This window comes from Aspergillus steynii, assembly GCF_002849105.1.
Source record: "Aspergillus steynii IBT 23096 chromosome Unknown P170scaffold_3, whole genome shotgun sequence".
In the NCBI taxonomy this organism is placed as follows: Eukaryota; Fungi; Ascomycota; class Eurotiomycetes; order Eurotiales; family Aspergillaceae; genus Aspergillus; species Aspergillus steynii.
The window spans coordinates 4444214-4455600 of NW_020194400.1; the positions used below are offsets into that span (position 1 = coordinate 4444214).

Sequence of the window (11387 nt, forward strand, 5' to 3'; positions counted from 1 at the left end):
AACGGTCACTTTGGCATCTGTTGCGAAGAAAACGCTCGACATGGATGCAGTGTTCATGCAATCGAGGCCTGCGGAATAGCTCTGGCATTTCCACCGTGCGTGGTCCGAACTTGTTCTGCCTGTTCCTATATTGCCCCTTTCATTTCTATATGGCTTCCTCTTTCCATTTGTCGGTACGACCTTGACCTGCGTTTCATTTCTACTTTCCCTGACCATTTCATTAGCCCTTAGTCCACTTCGATGGTCGACAAAGGGGTATTCTTTTTCGTTTGGCCATGTTGAGCCAGTTTACCTCTTTCGCTATGGTGGATTTCCTTATGGTTGTTGAAAGAGAAATCGAGGTAGATTTAAATAGGATTTGATGTACAGCCTGGAGTGTGTAGGTAGTTGGCGATTCATTTGGACCTTCCTTGGTCATCTCAATTACTACGATTGAATGGCATCTATCAGCAAAGCAACTTGGGTTTGTAAGATTGGGGTAACCCAACGATAAATTTAGGTGTGTTGTAAAGTAATCTATGTCTGTATAGGATTATTATTGAGATTCCAAGTTGGTTTAAGTCACCAACCTTTCACCATTTCTTAAAGTTTTACTTGAGCTTGCCGAGATAAGGAATTCTATACTTTATTTTTTTGTCCGAATTATGCAGTCCGGAATGCACGGGTTATGCAGAACTTTGTGCATTGCTTATTGAGCAATAGTCACGTGGTTCAGGCGTGGTTTGACCGATCGTCGGCCTCTTCCTTTCTTGTTTCTGCTTCTCTTTCTCATTTCCTCCTCAATCGCGCCTTGTTGAGATCTCCCGAAATCTCTAGGATCGCTAGCGTTTCTTCTTCTTTTCCAGAAACAAGAAAAGGGCCAGGCAATGCACAGTCAGCAAGACGCGTCATGGCATCAATCATGTCGCCTGATGCACCTCTGGCGCCTAATCCCCGAGGTATAAAGCTGCCCATCCGCTCGCGTTCGAGAAGCACCATCCCTGCCATCTTCCTTACGAGACCCGTGAGCCAATATTCACCGAAGTAGCCATCATGTCAACCCGGTCTCTTTTTCTTGTCTCGTCGCGCAATGCGCCTTCCCAACGAGCTCATTTCGGTATCTTTGTCCCCCTGGCCGCAGATTCTCGGAAAGGTACTCTGATCAACGTCGTCGGAGCTCCAATGATGGGCTACAGCTTGATTTTCCAGAGAAATTACACTCCTATGGCTACTGGCTTGGACGAGGTGCTTCCGATTGGAAATGTGGGCTCTGAGCATATCGTGGACACGTCTGCCTCGGGATCGCCATCCGAAGACTCCACGCCCCGAGGAACGCTCGAGATTCTGGCTGCCAAAGTGCCACCTCCGCGAATCAGCGAGAACTTCATGGCCCCGGTCAACGATGTAAGCTTTGTGTAGTCTGCTGGTTGGTCCGTTGGCAGGAGCTCATCTTCACTGCAGACCACCAATAAACGATGCCAGGAGTGGACCATGGAATACCTTTGCCATCTGGTCAAGAAAGGCATCATCGGCGCCGATGCGATCCCGGTCGTGCAGTCAAAGCGAGACCCGCCAACTCATGGGATTGGGCTGCAGCCCGTGGTGAATCGTGCGCCGCAGTAGATTCCACATTATGGGGGTTAGGATAATCACATTTCTTTCGAGGCCATTCGAACGGCCGCACACAGGCCTATCATACTCCGCGTAGAACCCGGAGGACGCAGAGCATACCGGACCCACCCTGGCGTAGGGCGTGAATAGAACGTGGTAGTCGATGGCGACAATCTTCATGATGACTGCCAAGGGAGAAAATCGGGGCCCAGAACCCGCTCCCCGGCTTCGGCTCGCCCGCCGATTGCTCGCCCACGCCTTATCATGTCGGCACTAATCTGATGGATCATCCTGGTATTCCTGCCCCTCATGCCCAGCTGTTCGGTCGTCGTGACTCATTCCGACGGTTATATTGCCCGGTGTCTCGCACTGGGCCTTTGCTGTCCCCATCGTCTTCGTTTCTGCCTCAGACTGCGCTCACAATGGCTTCGGATCCGATCCCGATGGAGACTTTGGCTCCGCCGTACAGCAAGCATGCCCGCGTGCGAGATGAAGAAGTCCCTCCAGAATCGGCCTTTTCCGTTGTTGAGCCGCCGCCAGATCTGTCGACTATTACCTCGCATACCCACATCCCTCTGAACACGGAGGACACGTTCCCCGATGGTGGCAAACAGGCGTGGTCGGTCATCATGGGCTCATTCTGCCTGTTGATGGCATCGTATGGCCTCATGAACTCGGTTGGAGTCCTGCAGAACTACTTCGCAGATCACCAGCTGTCCCACTACTCCGCAAGTGATGTCGGATGGATTCCCGGACTGTTCGTATTCTTAGGACTCAGTCTGGGCGTCCAGGTGGGGCCCATCTTCGATCGTTATGGACCGACGGGGGTCGTCAGTGCGGGCACATGTTGTTACGTCGTCGCTCTAGTCTTGCTGGCCGAGTGCACGCAGTACTGGCACTTTGTCCTCACCTTTGGCATCCTCGCTGGATGTAGTGCCGCTCTGCTTGCTACGCCGGCTATGAGCACTGTGGCGCATTGGTTTCAACGCCGCGTGGGGTTAGCTATGGGAATTGCCATGGCCGGTGCTGCCTGTGGCGGCGTCATGTTCCCGCTTGTTTTGCGCGCTGCTTTCGCGCGTTTTGGATACAAATGGGCCATCCGGCTCCTGGCCTTGATGGTCTTCGTGATATGCGGACTGGGGGTAGCCTTATTGCGATCCCGTTTGCCTCGGGGACAAAGCAAATCAGCCATCAACCTGCGATGCTTCAAGGACTCCCGGTTCAATTGGCTCACGCTAGGGATGTTCAGTATGTATCGGTCCATTCAAATGCCAGACTTGGAGCTAATGAGGCGCAGGTCTTGAGTTGGTTGTCTTCGCTGGACTGGGTCTATACCCCACATATGTGATGATGCAGGGCTATAGTTCCAACACTAGCGCCATTCTCCTGTCAATTCTCAACGTGTGCGTATATTTATTCTTTCTTTCTATCTCCAAGTTGCCTCTGACGTGCCTCGATGTATAGGGCATCGTTTGTCGGCCGACTTTCCGCCGGTGCTGTGGCCGATTCCTATGGTCGCTTGAACACGCAAATATTTCTCATCGGGATGGGAAGCATTACCATTTTCGCTGTTTGGCTCCCATTTGGCAGCAGCCTGGCCGGTCTCTACGTGTTCAGCGTGCTATTTGGCCTGGCTTCCGGCTCGTTCCTCAGTTTGGCTCCGGTCTGCATTGGACAGATCTCCCAAGCGAGCGAAATCGGCGGACGTTTTGGCACATGTTACTCGATTGTTAGCTTGGCGTAAGTTATCGTCTCTCTTCCATCTTTCTTAAACCACAATTCTCACCGTGACCCCTTTAGAACGTTGATCTGCATTCCCATTGGCGGTGAGATGCTCGAGAAAGTCGGAAAGCAGGCGATGGTGGCATATCTGGGCAGCATGCTGATTCTTGCCCTGGGCCTCTTCGTCATGGCACGATGGGCTTGTTTGAACTATCGGTGGAGCTGGGCAGCGAAGCTCTAGTCTTAGTCACATTCGCCACCCTTTTCGTTTCGGGCTTTACTCTCTCCTTTTCAAGGATGGAAGACATCGACATTCTCCCCGTTGTGACCAAAGAGCCGATTTGTAAACGAACTTATGGTAAGATGAAAGTGATGATAAAATAAATGCTGTTTGGGGCTTCAGCTAGGCTTAAAACTGTGAACTATGCCTGGTCAAAAAGTTGATATCGATCTGCTAAATGAGGTTAATTGAAAGCTATTTATACACCCTTCTTCACGAGACCTGCTCGGTCCAAGATCATCTCCTTCATGTCCTATTGCAAAGATTCGGCTCCCTTAAAGATACCCACGCCTACAGTTCTCTCCCACTCGCTGCCCTCGCTATCGGAGATGGTGACCGTGAAGTGATCAACACCAGCATCCCCGCTAGACGTGTAGGTCGCCTGGCCCCCGTTCTTCTTGACGGATCCCAATTTCGCGCCCGATATCTTGAACGACGGGTTTTTAAATCCTGCCGCCAGCTTTCTCAAATTGAACTTGACCGATTCTCCGGGTGTCACGAAGACGTGCGGTTCGGCCATGAAATGAAGATAGCCCTCAATTGCCGTGTATCCGTCTCCTCCGGTCGATCCGTCCCACCAGTCGGCGATGCCGTCGTTGTCGGCGTCCCAGCTATCCGGCCGCGAGGCTTTGGGGTAGTTTTCCAGGCCTCCAGCATCTGCCTCATTGTCGATCAGGCCCTTATTACCGGATTTAGATCCGCGGTAGGTGTAGCTGCCGTTGAGTGTCTCATGGATGATGCGCGTGTCGTGATCGTCGAGAACTGGCTGGTTGGATCCGGAGTCGGAGAGGACGCGCTTGTACGCTTCGGTAGAAGTGTGCTCTTTGATGTAGGACGGGAAGAACCTTGTCAATAATTAGCACTCTCTCTTCTGTTAGAACATGGGATCCAAGACTCACGGCTCATCGAAGAACTTCTGATACTCAGGAGCCGGGTCGATGCTGACGTCGGCGTAGCAGGCAATCTTGGAAGTCTGGGATGTGCCGTCTTCAGAGGAATACTGCTTCGAATCCTGGTCAAAGACGCCAGGCATTGAGTTGCCTGCACAGTAGTACTGTTGCTTTCCGGGCATATTGTCCTCGTACTGCGCTCTAAGAGCGTAGGTGAGCTCGCTGGCTGGGCCTTGTTTATAAAGGTTTCCGACAAAGTTGACTTCCTTCGCACCCCCGTCCGTCACCCGGGATCCTGTATTTGTCAACCCTGATTTACGGTGAAAAAGGAATCAATGAACATACCAAAGTTGTACACGACGTTGTTGCGAATATCCAAGCGTCCGGCAAACGTCGAATTGTCGTCCACGCCACCACCCATACTCCAGCTGCGACCTTCGGCATGAGCGATCAGGTTGTGATGAATCGAGCTGACATCACCTCCAATGGTCGCGGCATAGCCATGTTCAGTTCCCGCCGGGTAGTTCTTGTGGCCGGCGACATTGAGCGGCTCGGAAATCATGTTGCGCTGGAACGTGATGTTCTTCGCACTGCGCGACGAGAAGGATTCGTCAATGGACCAGCCCATCGAGCAGTGGTCCAGGATGCAGTAGTTGGATCCTGCCATGCCCATGCCATCCACAGTCTCGTTGGAGCTGGTGCCAGGTCGAGTGCGGATGTGTCGCACGATCACGTCCGATGCGCCGGAAAGTCCGAAGGGCTGGCCCTGAACTATGATCCCTTTTCCAGGTGCAGTTTCTCCTGCGACCGTGATGTAGCTGTCGGTGATTGACAGTCGGGACTTGAGCGTGATGACGCCGCCGACATCGAAGACCACGATCGTGGGCCCAGTGACATTCGTCACAGCGTGTCGGAGCGTCCCTGGTGCCTCACTGTCTTCTAGACTGGTGACTTTGACGATTTTACCGCCGCGACCACCGCGAGCAAAGCGACTGCATGGGTTAGCTAAGACGGGTGACCATGAATGTCGAGGACAACTTGCCCGTATCCCTCTGCACCGGGGAATGCCAAATGCGCCAGCCGGAAGGTGAACGTACGACCAGTGTATGTTCTTCCACCGGACACTACGTCGACTCTCCAGTAGAATGTGTCCATGGTGTTGAGCCCTGAGACGGGTCAGCATGCGGCTGGCAACCTTAGTTTCGAATCCACTCACCAGACAGAGTGGTCTCGGTCTTGTTTAGCCCCTTGGCTGTGAGCTTCAGGTCATCCGTCGCAGTTCCTTTGTAAACATTATACGTAGCGCCCTTGGCAGACGATGGCGCCCGCCACGATGCGATGACACTCTTTCCATTCTCCGGCTGAATCCGCTCGTCACGGTGGTTCGGCGACGGAAATGATATCTGGTTTCCGATCGCAGGGGTGTCGATTTCGAATCCATTGAGGATGACGCCGACATCCTCGGAGTTACCGGACGACGCGTAGTTGACCTTGACTTCCTCGTTTTCCGAGCTTACATTGAAGGTCACGTACGAGGTTGCTGCCTCCCAGATGTTATCAACGCGGACTGATTGTTTGACCTGTAAACCAGTCAGAGAGAGAGCTGTCAGGGGTACTCGTCCAACGAACCGAGGCCTGTTTCTTCCCGTTTATCGACACGGACACAGAGCCGATCGCATCGACAGCGTCCCAGGCATTGTGCCAGGTAAGGAGCGAGTGTTCTCCTTTGCTCAGACCCTTGATGGACAGAGCGATGCTTCCAGATTCATCACCCGACGTGATGCCTTGGTTGACAACACGCTCACCGAGGTGCGAGATCGCTCGAGTGTACTGGTATTTAAAGTAATTTCCCTCCAGCTGCGAATCGGCAGACAGACCAAACGAGACCTCGTTGACCGTGGTTGAGGCGTTCTGGCTCTCGCTCTCGATGGTCCAGGTGTGAAAGTCGGGCTCCGCCAGGGAGCGCACGTTGGAGGGATTCAGACGAACCCTGATCTGGGCGGACGTCGCCGTCAGCAGCGACGCAGCCACAGTGGCGATCGACAAGAACCGGCCCATGTTGGTGTTGGTGCTGGTCAGTTGAGTCCCTGGCACTTGGCGGCCCAGGAGAAGGGTGAAGACCGCCACATCTTATACAACAGTCCCTGAATCCGGCGTTATTGCAAATTGCAAAACGGCACCGGATTGCAGTGCAGAAGCGTTGGTCCCTGTTTCACTTTAATGCGTCGACTGCGTCCCATCCGGAATTTTTTCCACAAATGGAGGTCATGCCATGCGGGTGTTTATGGCGATCGACATGCCCAGAGTGTCTGATTGAGGAAGATCTGCAGTCGGTGGGGCGCTGGCAGGAACAGAAACAGTTCGCGAGGCCGTTTAATATCGCTCGGTCCCTAGACTGTCTCTGATTGATGCTGCCGATGCAACTCCGCCACGTCACGATATGATCGCATGTCATGCTGGTGCATCCTCTCGGAGCACGATGGTCCTAACACCCCTGCATGGATCATATTAATGTCCTCTGCACTCTCTTCCATCCCACTCGCATACTGACGCGGTGCACCCAGGCGCAACCGGACGATCAGGTTTCTCCTTGAGATCTCTTAACCTTCAAGCTGGCCTTTCGAGGATTCTTGGCCTGGAAGACCTCCTCCAGCTCTTCGAGCGTGCGATCTTTTGTCTCCACAAAGAAGAAATAAATAAACGCAAACTCGAAGCAATCCCAAAACACGAAGAACACATAAAACCAGTACCCGATCTGTGTAAATCCCATCGTAAGCAGGATTTCTAATCTATAAACGATGTCGCAACAAGGGCACCTACATTCGTCAAGGCTACCGGTGCCGCAAACGTATTCACGAACCCAGCCGCACCGGCCGTCAGTTTGAATGTCCCCATTCCTTTTGCTCGCATATCGTTGGACATGACCTCGCCGGGGTAAATCGGTTGCATGGACGTGAACGCGAAGGCAAAAACAACCCCGAAGATATAGATGAAGACAATGGCTGCTGTCGAGGCGGCATGGTTCGACGATTGAACAAACACCGCAGTCGTGGCTGCTGTAATGGCCAGGCAGATCACCATCCCTCCAGTGGAACCGAGGAACATCTTGCGGCGACCGACGATGTCGTGGAATCGAGTTCCAACGGTAGCTGCGATCCATCCGGTCAATGCATAGATGATGTTGAGAAGCAACTGGGTGTTTGTGTCGGTGATCCCGACGTTCTTCAACAACGTTGGAAGATAATACGAAATGACACTGTGCGAGTGATTTCCATGGTCAGCGCCGTCCTAACCGGGCTTCGATGCAGAAAGAAGGTACTTGTTTCCGGAGAATTGCCCAAACCAACTAAAGGCCAGGTTCAACATCAACCGATAGCGACGCGATCGGGATTTGACGAGGACGGACAGGTCAATGATGTTTCGCCACCCCGTCACCCCTTCGGATTGCAGGTTTTCGGTCATTTCTCCCATTTCCAATGCGACCATGGGGTGTGAGGCATCGCCATTGGCGTGGCACTCGACTATGAAGGCCTCGGCTCGGGCGTGTTGGTCTTTGGAAATCAGCCTTGGTATCAATCGGTCAGCATTCTTGAAAGCAGCAATGCCATGGGGCCAGGGGCAAATTCACCATCTAGGCGACTCGGGGCAGAACCAGATTCCCAGGCAAACAATGCCCGGACAGGCCATTTGCAGCCACAGAGGCAATCGCCAGTCGAGTTGACCAATGTGACTCAGGTGCAAATGAGCGCCATACACGGCTGACGTGGCCAGAATCGAACCCTTCGGCAAATCCAATATCAGCTATGGTCTAGTCATTCTGGGCGTAAACTAACCGCATAATAGAGAGTGTTGTACATTCCGGCCAAGGTCCCACGGTATTGCGGAGGTGCCAGTTCCACGAGAAGCAAAGGGGATGCTGTGTGTGCACAGGTCGCGAAGAACGACAGCAGGAATCGCCCTGCTATAAAGACTGATAGATTTGGTGCGGTGCTCGTTACAATGGTAGCCACGCAGACTCCAAGACATCCCATGAAGATGTGAGCACGTCGTCCGAGCCAGTCTGCCATCCAGATAAAAAGAGCGCCTGCCATTTGGCCGATCTGGTCATTCTTCAGCCGACGGCTTCAAGGTTAGAGGTGGGGATTAGAGAATGCATACCTGAAAAATGGCGAATACAATTCCTGTGCTCACGTTTCCATCCTCCGGGAGATCATAATATTGCGTATAATTGGGTAGTGCGTTGATGGAACCCATCAGACTGCTGTCGTATCCTAGATGCAAATGTCAGTTATCAAATGTGGATTTTATGAAATTCATCAAACGTACCATTCATCGTGGAGCACAAGAAAATCAACGAAGCCATGAGGTATAATTTGCGATATCCTGCGCCCCGTGGATTGACCGGATGTCTCTCGATAATTTCCTTCATGGTCATCTGCGGCAAACCATCGGCCTTCATGTCACAGCTAGATTTTCCATCCATTTTCGGTGTTGAGCTTTCTGTCATTCGTGATCAGTAAAGTCAAAGAGGACCAAAGGCGACCGACTGGAGCCCTAATATACCCCGGGTGTGACCCCGTGGAGAAGCTGCGGCAAAGGAGGAAGGGATGCGCCTGCAGTACTAGCCTCGTACTAGTCGTTACCAGCTCAGGATGGCTTGCGTCTCTTGGTCTTGTCTTTAAGATCCCTGCTTTGTCCGACTAGGTCCGGTGCTTAACTCGAATCAACTCACAATGGCAAAACGCTTGACGGTACGAGAATGTAGGCATCGCGAATCACATTATCTCTCGCAAGAGGCTAACACGACTCGGATACAGTGCAGCTGCACGCCTCGTCAGAGAGCTGCTGGATTGCTTTGTGCGGTCGGGTTTACGATGTAGGTATTCCTTGCTGAGTCCAGAGTGTTGCTAACGAGGTGAAGATAACGGGATTTCTGGGCCACCATCCAGGCGGTTCGTCAATTCTGTTGAATCTCGCGGGTCAGGATGCGACAAAGGAATATGACCTGGTCCATCCGCCGGGTCTTGTAGACGAACATCTTTCCTCATCCTTCCTTGGGCTGCTCGAGATCGACCCTCCAGCCGCAGGAGACGAGACTCTTGAGCCGGAAAGAAGCACATCTGCAGGAACCATCTCGGTAAAGCAGGCCCTCAACCTTCATGAAATTGAAGCATTGGCGAAAGAGAGATTGCCCCATAAGGCTTGGGCATACTATGTCTCCGCCGCAGATGACAACCTGAGCAAGACTCGGAACAACTCAGTCTATCAATCAATACTTCTTCGGCCGCGGGTGTTCGTCGACTGCACTGCATGCAACCCGAGCACTACGGTTCTCGGTCATCACTTAGGCATGCCGATCTACGCGTCTCCAGCCGCAAAGGCTCGAATGGCTCATCCCTCGGGCGAAGCTGGAATTGCCACTGCATGTGCGAAGTTCGGTGCTCTGCAGATCATTTCGCATAACGCATCGATGGACCTGGTTGACATAGTACGAGGCGCGCCAAAGGATCAAGTTTTCGGCTGGCAACTGTATTGTCTCAACGACGTTCGACAAAGTGAGCGGAGAATTCAGAAGGTCAATCAAATCAAGCAGATCAAATTTATCGTTCTGACCCTTGATGCGCCTTTCCCGGGGAAGCGCGAAGTCGAGCTGCGGTCTACGATGGACTTCTCGCGGTCGAATGCGCCGCCTCAGGTCTGGGGAACAGATGCCTCGCTGGCATGGGAGAAGACTCTGCCGTGGCTGCGCAAGCATACCGATCTCCCGATTGTTCTTAAAGGCATACAGACGTACGAAGACGCTGTTCTGGCAGCGCGATACGCCCCGACTGTTTCCGGGATCATCATCTCGAACCACGGTGGACGAGCGCTGGACACTGCCCCGAGTCCTATCGAGACCTTACTCGAGATCCACCATCACTGTCCCGAAGTCTTTCCGAGGTTGGATGTCATGGTGGACGGGGGCATCAAGCGAGGAACGGACGTCGTCAAGGCCCTTGCTCTGGGTGCCAAAGCTGTCGGCATTGGTCGGGCGCCTCTCTGGGGACTGGCCGCTGGTGGACCGGCGGGCGTGGAGAGGGTGTTGGAAAGTAAGTTGGAAGACAGTCTTGTCCCCACCGATCATCCCAGACTAATATCTCGGTTCTTGCAGTTTTGTCCGAAGAAACGGCGACGGCAATGCGGTTGCTAGGAGTGTCGAATGTGAAGCAGCTCTCCAGGCAGCATGTATGTCCCCAACCCGTGATGATCGTATCAATGCATTTCTAACGATGGACAGGTGAACACGCGCGCTCTAGAGTCGGGAATCTTCACGAGTGCATGGGATAAGGGCGAACGGGTGGAATCCAAATTGTAGAGGCCGTTAGACCTAGTCCAAAGTACCGAGTAGGATCAGTCAAATGCACCAGGTTCAGGGAAACGCGTCTCGAGGTACTCCCACCATACGTCCTTGACCAAATCTCCATGACGCGTCGATCGCTCTGCACCGCTCCCAATCAGTCGAACTGCCAAGTCTGACTCAGTCAATACCGCTAGTAACACAGCTATCCATGGATCCATGCAAGGATGCATCCACGCAGTCGACGGAGAGAAACACAAGCCTGACGGATGCCTGAGAAACGCGACTTCAAAAGTGCGTGCCTGATCGGGTTTAGCCTGAGCGATCAGGCCGCACTAGGCCTCATTCGGCGCGGAGACAGCAAAGCGCGCACCCAAACAGGACAAAACAGACAAACAGTCCGTTGATTTGTGCCCTCAGGAGGAGTCTGCTTGGCAGGGTTGATGCGGAGATCAGGATTTAGTTTTGAATGGATGGATTTATGTCAGACAGTGGGGTGTTAGAGAACCTCGCGGGGATTTTGTGTCGGTACCACTGGAACTGTTGCACGGATTCCGAAATATATATC

General features: G+C 52.9%; 5 protein-coding genes across 5 annotated transcripts; 3 read left to right on the forward strand and 2 right to left on the reverse strand.

The window, feature by feature from the left end:
* Nucleotides 1-785: 785 nt before the first annotated feature.
* On the forward strand, nt 786-1860 carry P170DRAFT_436390 (uncharacterized protein). Its single transcript, XM_024849146.1, has 2 exons — nt 786-1383; nt 1441-1860. The coding sequence occupies exons 1-2, from the start codon at nt 1165-1167 to the stop codon at nt 1600-1602; spliced, it is 381 nt and encodes a 126-aa protein (XP_024706670.1). The 5' UTR covers nt 786-1164; the 3' UTR covers nt 1603-1860.
* Nucleotides 1861-2033: 173 nt separating this feature from the next.
* P170DRAFT_353835 (MFS general substrate transporter) lies at nt 2034-3553 on the forward strand (the record flags this gene model as incomplete). The annotated part of the gene is made up of 4 exons (XM_024843999.1): nt 2034-2838; nt 2888-2993; nt 3055-3330; nt 3391-3553. The coding sequence occupies 4 exons, from the start codon at nt 2034-2036 to the stop codon at nt 3551-3553; spliced, it is 1350 nt and encodes a 449-aa protein (XP_024706671.1).
* Nucleotides 3554-3793: 240 nt separating this feature from the next.
* P170DRAFT_164815 (pectate lyase) lies at nt 3794-6800 on the reverse strand. The gene is made up of 6 exons (XM_024842588.1): nt 6112-6800; nt 5699-6062; nt 5525-5648; nt 4828-5474; nt 4492-4777; nt 3794-4437 (listed from the first exon to the last, which is right to left on the reverse strand). The coding sequence occupies exons 1-6, from the start codon at nt 6538-6540 to the stop codon at nt 3846-3848; spliced, it is 2442 nt and encodes an 813-aa protein (XP_024706672.1). The 5' UTR covers nt 6541-6800; the 3' UTR covers nt 3794-3845.
* Nucleotides 6695-8917, reverse strand: P170DRAFT_493679 (putative transporter; the record flags this gene model as incomplete). The annotated part of the gene is made up of 7 exons (XM_024854052.1): nt 6695-7237; nt 7303-7738; nt 7802-8047; nt 8111-8262; nt 8316-8582; nt 8674-8753; nt 8809-8917. The coding sequence occupies 7 exons, from the start codon at nt 8915-8917 to the stop codon at nt 7061-7063; spliced, it is 1467 nt and encodes a 488-aa protein (XP_024706673.1). The 3' UTR covers nt 6695-7060.
* A 298-nt stretch (nt 8918-9215) lies between these two features.
* On the forward strand, nt 9216-10837 carry P170DRAFT_474914 (FMN-dependent alpha-hydroxy acid dehydrogenase family protein; the record flags this gene model as incomplete). The annotated part of the gene is made up of 5 exons (XM_024853197.1): nt 9216-9243; nt 9300-9358; nt 9404-10571; nt 10634-10707; nt 10760-10837. 5 exons carry the CDS (start codon nt 9216-9218, stop codon nt 10835-10837), a joined length of 1407 nt encoding a protein of 468 aa, XP_024706674.1.
* Nucleotides 10838-11387: the final 550 nt, after the last annotated feature.

Coding starts and splice junctions, on each gene's coding strand:
- P170DRAFT_436390 (XM_024849146.1), top strand. CDS start 1,165: ATGGGCTACAGCTTGATTTTCCAGAGAAATTACACTCCTATGGCTACT. Junction 1,384..1,440: donor TCATGGCCCCGGTCAACGAT/GTAAGCTTTGTG, acceptor TCTTCACTGCAG/ACCACCAATAAACGATGCCA.
- P170DRAFT_164815 (XM_024842588.1), bottom strand. CDS start 6,540: ATGGGCCGGTTCTTGTCGATCGCCACTGTGGCTGCGTCGCTGCTGACG. Junction 5,649..5,698: donor GACCGAGACCACTCTGTCTG/GTGAGTGGATTC, acceptor GACCCGTCTCAG/GGCTCAACACCATGGACACA. Junction 5,475..5,524: donor CCCGGTGCAGAGGGATACGG/GCAAGTTGTCCT, acceptor TAACCCATGCAG/TCGCTTTGCTCGCGGTGGTC.